Source organism: Pan paniscus, chromosome 1 (assembly GCF_029289425.2).
Source record: "Pan paniscus chromosome 1, NHGRI_mPanPan1-v2.0_pri, whole genome shotgun sequence".
Classification (NCBI taxonomy): Eukaryota; Metazoa; Chordata; class Mammalia; order Primates; family Hominidae; genus Pan; species Pan paniscus.
The window spans coordinates 162,191,313-162,204,385 of record NC_073249.2 but is presented as its reverse complement, the minus strand read 5'-3'; the positions used below and the strand labels follow the sequence as shown (position 1 = coordinate 162,204,385).

The following is a 13,073-nucleotide window of genomic DNA, read 5'->3' as shown; positions in this document are numbered from 1 at the left end:
TTTTCTCTGAGGATGGGACCCATCAAAGCCACATACGAGTATTTACTACAGAGTATAAAACAAGTGTATAAATTATTTTAATGTTATCAAAAGTATTCTCAGTAATGTTTCCGTAAGAATAGCACCCAAGATTTTGCTTACTTTGTATCACAGATAAGGTCTCTTAGAACTATTATTTGACGATAATGTCTTGTAAATCAAATTTTATGTTCACATTGACTTTCATTGTAAAATCAGATATATTTCATCGCATTTTCAAAAAAAGTTCCAATGATACCAAATTGAAAAATGTTGGCAAAATAAAAGGCTAAGTTGAGGACCAGCTTTGTTGCATTTGCCAAAAAATAGCCTGGCAAAGTAGCGTCCATTCCAAGTTGACAGCACAATCTTATACATTGTTTTTTCTTCAAATAAAAAACAGATTGGATCTTTTCCAACTGTGATACATTATTTTGGCAGATGGTAACCTGTAGAGGAATGGGTCTTTGTGCTCATTGGTTGAAAATTAATGACTGAGTGATTTGAGACAAGTTAGTCTCTGGAAAGAATTAGAGTTGGGGAGCAAGGATGGAGAGTAAGGAATGTTTTTAATGCAGAGCTGACATAATGCTTTTACGCAATTGAAAATCTCACATTATCTCTTTCAAAACTGATGAGCTTCTTTGGTATTCAAAATCAGGAGGTGGCCATTGACTCAACAGCTTCTTCCTTGCCTTTAATTAAGTGCTTAATTTTATCTTTTGCCTGAAATATTTAATTCTGTTTGCCAACACAGCCTCCCTCTGGGCAGCCAGATTATCGCAGTCCCTGTGAACTCATCCCTGTCTTGGCACATAAACAAGCTGAGAGAAACTGGAAAGGAAGCCTACAATGTTAGCTATGCCTGGAAGATGGTGAGTGAGAGGAAGTTGTGTTTGCTTGAAGAGCTACAGGGTACAGTGCTCTTCTTCATGTTGGAATTCTCAGGCAGGGGGTGGCACTTGGGTCTGATAATTTGTCTCATAATGTGACTAATCAGTTTTTAAAGTGATTGGGAAAGAAGACATTCCACAGATGTTGTATAATTATTTTTCCTTTTTTGTTTATAAAACTGATAATTGTTCATGATGAATTCATCAAACCATATAAAAGGATGTAAAGTAGAAAGTAAACTATGCCCAGCCTGGACAACATAACAAAACCCCATCTCTATAAAAAAATGTAAAAATTAGCCAGACGTGGTGACACATGCTTGTATTCCCAGCTACTCAGGAGTCTGAGGTGGGAGGATTGCTTAAGCCTGAGAGGTTGAAGCTGCAGTGAGCCATGCTAGCACCAAAACTATCTACTTCCTTCCTTCCTTTGACTTTTCATTCCCCATAAGTAGCCACTTAGATCAATTTCCAGAAAATGTGTATATACAGGCAGGTATATATATTTGTGTGTGTGTGTATACGCTCACCCATGGCTTTAATGGCTATATAGGATTGCATTGTGTAGATAACCCAAATTTCTTTAAACAGTCCCCATTAATGCACATTTAGATTACATCCAGTTGGTTTTTTTCAGTTCAACTCAGATTGTGGAGGTTGGGAGTTTAAAAGGAGACATGAAAGCATAAGTACCTTCCGACATTCTCTAAGGAAAAGAAAATTTTAGATTAGAAATTGGATTATTCATGTTCAACACAAGCAGATGGATAGTTTGGCCATAACTTGTGGCACCCATTTCTGCTTTCTCTTACCAGATTCTTTCAGACACCAGGCTTCAAAGAATCATAGAGAAAGCGGATCTAACACACACTGTTCATGTTACCTGTGTTTCTCTTCTCTCCTCTTCCTTCCCAATGTAGCATAGCAGTGCTGTTGAAGGACCCTAAATACTATAACTGACCAAAAGGGGAGTAGAGTTTTACTTTTATCATCAAATTTTAATCGCTGAACATAAAATGCAGTCATACATGAGATTTTTCTTGGATGGACAAATCTGATGTTTAACCTGTTGACTCCAAATAGATCCATTTAATCATCCCTTTACAAACTACTTATTGAACATTTTCTGTGTACTAAGAAGGATAAAGAAGATTGACACTCTCTCTGCCTTCACAGAGCATCGAGCCTAGTGGTGGATGCAGACAAACAGCAACTCGATACAGTGTCTGTGCCTGTATCAGTTGGATCAGGAAAGATAGGAATTGGGAGTAGCCAGAATGCCTTTAGGCAGGAGTCTCTTCCAACCTTCTTGTTTGGTTCTTAAAGTATCATCATGGCAATAGCAATTACTAAAATGCAAATGAAGCAAACAAATTAATACATGAAACTATTTGAGAAACTTATGTTTACAAGCCTAATTCTACTGGTAGTTTGTTGTTTGGTAATACACATTTGAGGAAGGTCAAAGCCTATTTTGAAATTCTCTTAGCTGACTTATTTTCAGATTTTTCTTTAGAATGATAGCACCATCTGCCCTTATATTTACATCATTTTTAAAGATAAATTATTTAATTTTCATATCAGAAAGGGTGAGCCGGCCACCAAAATTCTCAATTAGAAAACAGACTTTTGTGTTTGAAATTAGAGCTTGTTTACCTCCAACATATTCTGATTGAAAGCAACTCAGTTACATCCTGGGAAAATATCTGCATGGTTGCTGGCATTAAAAGGGAAAGAAGGAAATGTAGGCATTTGTGTGACCTTCTTGATACAGTAAAGAGCCTCAATGTTTGTGGGGTTTTTTTCGACAATGCTAGTAAATTCTGGTTATTCTTCTTAGGCAAATTCGAGGTAGTAATCATGTAGTCACTTCAGGTAGCAGTGTTAGCTTTCTCCGAGTTCTAAAATTGTTGAGCAGATCCCTGTAAGTGAAAACTTAAGGAGATAATAAATAATGAGATTGGAGACTTAAAAAAAAAAAGGCTAGGCTGGTTACCCAGTAATAAGGGCAAATATTTTTAAGATCTCTTTAGTTACTTTGTTGGGGAGGAGGGTAGATACTTATCTTGTCCTAAAAAATATAATGGTTTCTTCTAATATAATCCAAATAGAGTTAGCTTATCCTAAGGACAATTGCCTAAACTGCTTAGCACTCATAGATATAGCAGATATTGAGGGATTATTTCACTGAATTAATTTAAATATAACTTGAGAGATTATGTTAGCAGCATTAAGAGATTACTCCATCACTGTGTAACCCAAGTGCATTTTTTAGCACTTTAGGAGGCTGTTTGCTCTGATAGAAGTACTGACTATTAGAAGGTATTCACATGTTCCCATGTTACACAGGCCTGCTTCACTTCAAAACATGGATCCCATGTTATAATCAGTGAAAAAAAACCCACTCCCAACCCATAGAGAGCCCTTCTAGAAATAGAGTTCCTTTTAATGTAGAGACTATTTTTTTCAGCTAAGAACATGACAGAAAGACCTATATTGAAATCTGCTTTCCTAAGAACTGTTTATAAAGTGCTACTTTTAGAAGCTTACGGTAACTTTATTTTTCTCTTACAGAATAGACCCAATTATAAAATTATTTTCTAGTCATTCTGGTAGGGTTTTGTCTTTTGGTTCCTTGGAACACACAACATAGGAAAACAAACTTAAAAGATGACTGTGAGATTGAAAAGAGAGAAAATAGTAAATGCCACTTCAGAGCACCTTGTCAATTTATAATTTGGGGAATGGAGGAAAAGGATTAAATTTGTTAATCTAATTGAATATCTTTGCCAGCAGTACTTGAAAGCAATTCCAGGAAGATGCAAATTGCTTCTGTGTTTAAGAGTCTGCAACCATCCTCACAAATCCTAAATTTCACTTAACTCTAACCTGCCTAGTTAAAATTTTATCCTTCATCTTTTACTTTTATTTCACTAAGTAAGTCACATGAGCTGCTTTATAAGGCACCGTTCTTTAGTTCTGATTTCGCTAGTCATCAACTTCTTCATTTATTTATAAACCATCTTTAAATAGGTTCAGTCTTTCTTCTAATAGGATAATAATCGAGAAATTTCTTTTACTTTTAAGTCTTTCTCAAGTGGCTAGAACTAGGTAGATTGGCTTTTGATTCTGTGGTGGACATTGTCCCCACTAAATTTTGTTGAAGCATCCATTTCTAGGCACAAAGTGAATCTGAAAATACTACTGTTTCTACATATGAGCTTAATAAGTTAGACTTAAGCTATGGCATACTTGCCTACCATGGTCTGCAATGACAAATCAGGCTGACTCTGCAGGGATGCCATAGGATTTGTGTTTTTCATGAGTTTAAGTAGTGATGTTGGTCATTTCCAACCAGGAGAAGAGAAAGCATTCGTTGGAATAGAATGAATGAACTGGATTCTGTATTGGCTGCTCCTCAGTCCTTTCTTTTAAAGTGAGAATTCACTACTGGCTTGAAAAATAGTCAATTCTCAGAACACTTATTGCAAAACCAATTATGTATTTTTAAGTGCATTTCAAATCCAAATAGAAATAAGTGTTATATTATTATGTCCTGTTCTAGCTTGTGCTCATTAACCCACATTAGCAAAAAAAGACTAGGGTCACAGTTTCAAAGGGACTCCTTTCTTATCCTTTCGTTAGCCCCATGATTTTCTGTTACATACTTCAGGTCTCCTCAACAAGAAAAGAAAACAGAAAATACAAAATTAGATACCTTCTATCACCCTATCCTCATGTCTTCATTCATTCATCCTATATTTAATGAATACCTTCCATGTGAAGATAGAAGGTAGAGGCAGTAGAAAATAATGTATGCAAAGTCCCTGTCCCCATGGAACCCTCATTTTCTAGGTCAGAAATTCTTTATTGATTTTTACAGGTACAAGACACTTCCTTTATTCTGTGTATTGTGGTGATACAACCAGAAATACCTGTGAAACAACTGAAGAACCTCAACACTGTTCCCAGCAGCAAGCTGCTGTACCACCGGCTGGATCTCCTTGGCCAGCCCAGTGCTTGCCTCCACTTCAAACAGCTGGCAACCCTAGGTAAAGCCCTTACACTTCCTTCACATTCTTACTCTTAGCAGCTCACTGTAAATATCCTTTTGAATACCATCCACCCCACCCCTCCAAAAAAGATACTGAATGCCTGCAGAGTCAGCTGGTTTGGGGATACAAATATGAAAACAATTTGAAGCCTGGCCTCAAATCAGATCGTCTAGCAGACTCTGAGACAAGGTTTTGTGTGCTCGCGATTTATACAGGATGGGCTTTGAGAAACCAGTGAAGAAGTGAGAAAAACAGGACAAGGAAGGCAAAAAAGACAAGTTTGATGTTGAGTGAAGTTTTAACTTCAGCCTGGTCTTCTAGGGGGTCTCTGGAGTATAAATTACACCAATAGAGTTTGCCCAGACTCTAAAGAGAGCTCAACTTTCACATTTCTTAGTCACTTTCAACTTTCTTCTAGTGCTAGGTACAGAGTTTTCAGTAGCCCAAAGTCCATAGAGAGAGGCACAGATACAGCCCATTAAAGGTAAACATGTAAGTATGGGGATATTGAGGTGGGGTGGGGTAGAATAACAGTAAAAGGCCTCCAAAGGAATCTATGTAGCATATCAGCAGTAATCTACCACAGATTCCTATCTTCAAAAGGGCTTAGGAATTCGAAGATAATTCAAAGGAAGCAAAAAGGAATTTACATTTATTATGTACCAGATGTTTTTTATTTTTCACCTGAGTTGACATGTGATTGATTTGGGTTTACCAAAGATAATTTTCCCCCAGATAACATAAAATATAGCAAAGCTGAGATTTGACCCATGCACCTCTGCTCTGCCATGTGCCAGACACATACTAGGCATTCGTGGTCTATGTTGTCACCAAACCACAGTATACTGACAGTACAGTAAAACAGATATTCTCTTTTTCACTGTTGAAAAGACTTAGGGTTCAAAGCAGTTAATAACGAAGAATCATCACACAACTGGCCAACTGAGAAGAAGGGGAACAGATGGGAATAAAATCAAGGCTAGAGGTCTGCAGTCTCTAGATTCCAAATGATAGCACTCGTGTTTGTGTTCCTCCCTTAAATTCCATCCTCGAGAGTTCTGCCTGGACATGAGATCAGAAGAGCAGGCTGGACTAAGTGGTCTCTTCTGGGATACCTCCCAGCAGTGTTGACAATTTGGATAGAGCCAGTGATGTTGATCCAAGAAGGCAGGATTTTATATTTCTTTGTTTTGATTTGGTCTTTGGGGTTTTGTTTGTTTTTATACAAAAAAGTATGTTTAAAAATTTCATATTTTTAAGAAATGCTTTACTGAAACACTGATGTGTACAAGCCTCTTTTAAGTTCTGTGTGAGCAAGCTACTGCTGGTGAAAATTAGGTCACTGTTTTGAAATTTGAGACAATAAAGTACAATAGTTTTCTTGATGAAAAAGAAGCTCAAGCCTAGATTTTTTATTTCCTTTGCATATCTCCCATAGCTACAGTTTCCAATATGGCAGCCACTAGCCACGTGTAGCTATTGGGCACTTTAAATATGGCTCATCCAAATTGAGGTGTATGGTAAGTGTGAAGTTCATACTTAATTTTTATATTGATAACATGTTAAAATTATAATGCTATTGTGGATATACTGGATTCCATAAGCATATTATAAAAATTAATTTAATACTACTTTTTGCTTTGCTTTTTTTTTTTATTTATTTTTTACTTTGACAGGGAGTTTTGCTCTTGTCACCCGGGATGGAGTACAGTGGCACGATCTTGGCTCACTGCCACCTCCGTCTCCTGGGTTCAGGTGATTCTTCTGCCTCAGCTGCCTGATTAGCTGGGATTACAGATGCGCACCACCACGCCTGGCTAATTTTTGTGTTTTTAGTAAAGATGGAGTTTCAACATGTTGGCCAGGCTGGTCTTGACTCCTGACCTCAGGTGATCCTCCCACCTTGGCCTCCCAAAGTGCTGGGATTACAGGCGCCACTGTGCCCAGCCACTTTTTGCTTTTCTTAATGTGGCTACTGGAAAATTTTAAATTACATCTGTGGATCGCATTGCATTTCAGTTGGACAGCAAGCACTGCCTCATAGAGATTATTCAGATAATGTATGAACTTAATTATTTCATATATGATTAACAAGCAGACCATAGGCCAGTGTCTGACTTTCACTGGGAGGTCTTGGCACCCTTCCTCACCTTGATGGTAAGGCCCCAGGACAAGGTGGAGAGGTAATCAAGGTCATCTTAGTTAGGATCAGTTGGCAATGAAAATGAACCAAGGTAATTAAAATACAATAAAAAGGGAATAGGAAATATGGGAAGCAATGGCAAAGAAGTGGTTTCCATTTGATTTCATTGATGTGGGGGTTTAGAGGCCAGGTCTTAAATATATGTCACCTGTGTTCAAGTGAGCTGATAGAAGGACATCATCTTTCTTGGTTCACAAAGAGACAAAGAAAATTTAAGAGTGCATCATCTAAGGCAATTAAATATGTATATGTGTGTATAAATAAGCATGTCTACCTCCTAGACACAAAGCTTTGGGTCCTGTATCTTGATTCTTTCTGTCTCTTTGTGCTCACCCCATCTTACTGCACTAGCCTTTTCTAAAATGCCAGTCTCTGTCACTACAAAAGAGACCCCAAGCCACCTCTTCTTCTCTTTACTCCAGCCCCGTGGTGACTCTTCTGTCTCTGAAGTGGGTGCCTTTGACACTTCTTATATTATTGTGTTATTCTTAACACTGTTATTTTTCTCTATTTTCCTTATTCCTTGTCACTCCAATCAGATCCTAACTTCTTTGAGTTCAGGAACTACCCTCTCTCTTTTTGGCAGGTCCTTGCATGGAGGGCCTGCAAAAGAATATATACATGAATCCACAGCATGCTGCTAGGCACCCTAACCTTTTCCAGCCTCTGGCTGTCTTTGCTTTGGTTAATTAATATAATAATAATCTCCCAGGGTAGCCAATGAAGATATCATCAGAATTAAATGAAACATAACATTATTTAATGTTTTCCGGGAATGGCAGACTAGGTAATTCTAACCCAACCTACTGAGGACAACTATTTAATAAAATTCCTGGATTGAAACATGATCCTGGATTAAAATCTTGGAAAGCATCAGAGCTAACATGAGAGAGAGGAATTACTGGGCAAAAATCTCAGAGAAAATAAGAACCCAGAGAAGAGAGCCAACACTCAAAGCCACTTTTGCAATGCACATGTCTACCAATCCAGAAGAAACAGCTGTGAAATTAAACAGTGCTTTAAGTAGCTACTTCAGGCAAGGAAGAGAAGCAAAAATCAAATCCAGGGTCCACAAAAGGTGAAGACTCTAATAAATTTTTTACTCCCAGCCCCACATACATACATGCTTTTGGCAGAGATTCTAAAAGACTACATCTTTAGGGGAAGGCCTGAAGTTAAATCAGGCCTTGACTTGGGGTTCCTATCATCTGAGTGGTTTGGGGAACTTCAAGCATTAGCCTTTGAAATAGGATTAGTTGAAGTCATGCAGTGCTTAGGTCAGTATCCTGGCTCCTAATTGGGAACTGTTTCCAACACCCCACCTGCTACATCTTGCAGTGTGGCACCGGACAGGATGAAACAACAATCCTCTCTGGAGAAGGATCCCCCATCTTCTTAGGCCTCAAGCTATTTCTACAGATTAGTTTTTAAGTGCAATGTCCAGCACAATCAGAGATCACCAGGCTACCAGGAGACAAGACATGACGTGTGAGAACTAACAAAAGGAGTAGAAGATGCCCTATGTGATTAAATGAGATAGGACACATGATCATGCTTTCTAAAGCTTTTAAAAATAAGGTTGAATGGTAGAAAATCTCAAAGACAAAGATTTAGTGTTTTTGTTTTGCACTGTGATTCATTGTGAGAATTTTTATCTTAAATAGAGAACTAGGATTTTCCTGTTCGATCAGACCAATAATGAAACATGTATATATTAACTACTATATTTCTAGAAGCTTTTGTTTGTGTCAAGTTTTGCTGCCACCAACTGAGTGAATAATTTTTATTTGATTTTTGCATTGATTTTACTGTTCCATCTTTCTTTCTTAAATAGTACTACTAATATGAATAATAGTTAATACTCATTTGCTTTACAAATATTAACTCATTGAATTCTCACCGTATTTCTATAAGATTGCTGCTATGCAAATGAGAGAAACACTACATGTATTATAACCTGCCCAACATCACACAGCCAGAAAATGGCTTTAATCCAGACTGGTTTCATGTGTGTCATAAGCTGTCCCCTCATTCCTCATAAGATATTATATGTAGATCTCAGATAGTTTGAAGAATTTCTACTCCCAGCACTTGTGTTTATTGGCGCATGTCTTTACTGGTTCATTCTTAGGACTGTAAGCTCCCTGAAGGGAGAGAATGTGGCCCTTTAGATATTAAGCCGCCACCGGGCGCAGTGGCTCATGCCTGTAATCCCAGCACTTTGGGAGGAGGAGACAGGTGGATCACGAGGTCAGGAGATCGAGACCATCCTGGCTAACACGGTGAAACCCTGTCTCTACTAAAAATACAAAAATAAGCCGGGCGTGGTGGCGGGTGCCTGTAGTCCCAGCTACTGGGGAGGCTGAGGCAGGAGAATGGCAGGAACCCAGGAGGCGGAGTTGGCAGTGATCCGAGGCCGCGCCACTTCACTCCAGCCTGGGCCACAGAGCGAGACTCCATCTGAAAAAAAAAAAAAAGAAAAAAAGGAAAAAAAAAGACATTAAGCCACCATAGCTGACAGATTGGCAGAGCCCGAGTGATGCTTTTGTTTGGGATGAGATAGAGTCTCCGCATTCTCAGGCCTGCTTTGTTTGCTTCTCTTTCAGAAAGTCCCACCATCATGCTGTCTGCTGGCAGCTTTTCCTCCCCCTATGAGCACCTCAGCCAGCCAGAGACAAAGCGCATGGTAGAGCACTACACCGCCTATCTCAGCGACAACACCCGCCTCATTGCTAACCCGGGCCTCAAAGTAAGCGCTGGCGCAGAGCTCCATTTCTGGTGTCCCCCTCCACAGGCCCAGCAGGGGGTGCTGGCAGTGAACCTTTGAAGTAGGAAACCCAGCTCTGCATCTGTGCCTCTCAGCTGGAGAGCTGCAGAGTGTGTGGCCCAGGGGAGGCTGGTCAGCAGTGACTCTTCTGATGGATGAAGAAGCCCCATGGGCCACATGGAGAATCTGTTACAGGCCTTACAAGCACTGGGGGTTTCCAGTGATGTTAGAGGGTTGTGATTTAGAGACTAGTGAAACTTTCCCAGCCCTGTCTTACCCAGAGGAAGAAGTAAAGTGCCCCTGTTGTCTCTCGAGATAAATATAAGTATAAAGTTTAAGGAACAAAGCTTTAGGGTTAGTGTGTATATATGTGTATATTAGTGACTCGCTGTAGGATTTTTCTTCTTAAACTCAGAAAGCCTAGGTAGGGTGAACAATTGAGTGATCACACATCTGCTGACTGTATTTCTGCAAGCTTTTATTTTTACCAAGTTTGGTTGCATCCATCTGCTGTGGAAAGATTTTTAAAAAGTAATTCGGCTTGGCTTCTCTGCAACAGAGCTTTGGGAAGCCCTGCCAGCAGCCCACTCTCTTTTCATGTGAGTTTTAAAGGATCCCTGCTATGTCTTCCTTTGTTTCCCAGTTCTCTGTCAGAAATGAAGTAATGGCTACCAGCCACGTCACAGATGAATGGATGACACAAATGGAAATGAGTAGCCTGAACACTTACATTGTCCGCCGTTACATAGCAACACCCAATGGCGTCCTCAGAATTTATCCTGGTTCCCTCATGGACAAAGCATTTGATCCCACTAGGAGACAATGGTGAGTTTTAGGGGCTTCCGTTATCAAAGGTTCTCCCCCAAATCCTGGAGAGACATGGTAAGTACATACAATAAAGCAACTTCAGGGCATTAAACTAAAGAAGATACTTTCGTGGTGGTGAAAAATGTTCCTGAATAGTTTTTTCAGTGCAGCATTAACAACAGCTTTGTGGAGTTTTTTCTATCTAAAATGTTTTTATCTCCTCATTGAAATTTTGAGCCTGAAATTCTTCATGCTTGGCCATTTTAATTCCTAGTGGTTTGTTTGATTCCTACCTTATGCAAAATGTGTCCCTACTGGATAGACTTCATTTTACTACACATGATTATGGAATCAAGTTACAGCTTATGTATGACCTGTGAAAAATGAACACACAAATTCAAAAACATTCTTTTACTTCTAGGCTTTTTTTTCACTTTAATTTTCAAAAGCAAGAGCTAACAATGTGCTATAGCATAGCAGGGGAGTCAACTGGACATAAGAACAGAAAATCTACCTAGCCTCTAAAACATCTCTCTACCTGTAACCCTAGCACTTTGGGAGGCCAAGGCAGGTGGATTGCTCGAGCCTAGGAGTTCAAGACCAGCCTGGGTAACATAGTGAAACCCCATCTCTACAAAAAAAAAAATACAAACATTAGTTGGGTGTGGTGGTACACACCTGTAGTCCCAGCTACTCAGGAGGCGGAGGTGGGAGAATTGCTTACACCTAGGAGTTTGAGGCTTCAGTGAGCCAAGATCACACCATTGCACTCCAGCCTGGGCGACAGAATGAGACCCTGTCAAAAAAAAACCAAAAAAAACAAACAAACAAACAAAAAAAAAAAAACAACTACACTACATATCTTAGTAAATGCCCAGATATATACTGAGCTCAGTGTCTCTTTTTAAAGTAAGAAGGAATTTCAGATTCTCTTTACTACTTGTGTTGATGCTACAGTCAGATACAAAAGATGAGAGTCCTTTTGCATTTCAGTGTAACACAAACAAAATTCATCATAAATATTTTTAGACTTATAAGCTCACTTTTCTTTGAAATTTACAGAGTAGAGGTGCATACTTTAAAATAACATGACTTGGCCGGGTGCGGTGACTCACGCTTGTAATCTCAGCACTTTGGGAGGCTGAGGTGGGCAGATCACGAGGTCAGGAGATCGAGACCACGGTGAAACCCCGTCTCTACTAAAAATACAAAAAATTAGCTAGGCGTGGTGGCGGGCGCTTGTAGTCCCAGCTACTTGGAGAGGCTGAGGCAGGAGAATGGCATGTACCCAGGAGGCGGAGCTTGCAGTGAGCTGAGATCGCACCACTGCACTCCAGCCTGGGCGAGAGAGCAAGACTCCATCTCAAAAAATAAAAATAAAAAATAAAATAACATGACTTTCTTTGGTCTCCATTAGGTATCTCCATGCAGTAGCTAATCCAGGGTTGATTTCTTTGACTGGTCCTTACTTAGATGTTGGAGGAGCTGGTTATGTTGTGACAATCAGTCACACAATTCATTCATCCAGGTAATATTTTAACTAACTTTATAGTCATTTCTTAAATATGTCAAGGATATTTTGGAAATCTGAATAGAAGAGTATGTGCACCAAGGCTTAGAGGCAGAAGCATGACCTTTAAAGTGAGGCCAGCTGGGATTTGAACATCTTCTCTTTCTGTCACCTTCAATTCCGTAGCTTTCTCCTGCCGTCTATAAAATGGGAATGATACCTACCTCACATGGTTGTCATGTAAACTGAGTCAGTGAAAGGCTGTTAGCCCTGTTCTTGGCAGCCATGATGATGTTTATGAAAAAGAAAAGATGTTGGAGTCTAAAGAGCAGTTTGAAGAAATATCCACTTTAAACTGATGAAAGAAATATCAATAGGAGCCTGACAATTATGATTGCCAGAGAGTGTTTCCCAAGAAAAGGAGGATTGTTAATGAAGAAAAACGGGCTGGGTTCATTGGCTCACACTTGTAATCCCAGCACCTTGAGAGGCTGAGATGGGCAGATCACTTGAGACCAGGAGTTCCGGACCAGCCTGAGCAACATAGCGAGACCCTGGCTCTACAAAAATAAAATAATTAATCAGGCATGATAGGGCACACTTGTATTCCTAGTAACTCAGGAGGCTGAGGCAGGAGGCTACCACCCTGGGAGTTTGAGGCTGCACTCTAGCCTGGGTGACAGCGTGAGATCCTGTCTCAAAAAAAAAAAAAAAAAAAAAAGAGCGAGAAAGAAAAAGTACCAAGATATCAAACTTACTGCCTCTTGTATTTGAGTCTAACTCTTTAGAATTAAATAAGTTGTTTGTTTGGTTTTCTTCT

At 39.4% G+C, this 13,073-nt stretch overlaps 1 protein-coding gene across 4 annotated transcripts in view; it reads left to right on the top strand.

The window, feature by feature from the left end:
* CACHD1 (cache domain containing 1) overlaps nt 1–13,073 on the top strand; it is a 223,169-nt gene that overhangs the window by 184,095 nt on the left and 26,001 nt on the right. For all 4 annotated transcript variants that reach the window (XM_055117831.2, XM_003806933.8, XM_055117842.2 and 1 more), the window contains exons 12-16: nt 776–893; nt 4,795–4,963; nt 9,776–9,918; nt 10,580–10,761; nt 12,161–12,271. In XM_055117831.2, coding sequence (XP_054973806.1) covers nt 776–893; nt 4,795–4,963; nt 9,776–9,918; nt 10,580–10,761; nt 12,161–12,271 — 723 coding nt within the window. The remainder of the gene's footprint in view (nt 1–775; nt 894–4,794; nt 4,964–9,775; nt 9,919–10,579; nt 10,762–12,160; nt 12,272–13,073) is intronic.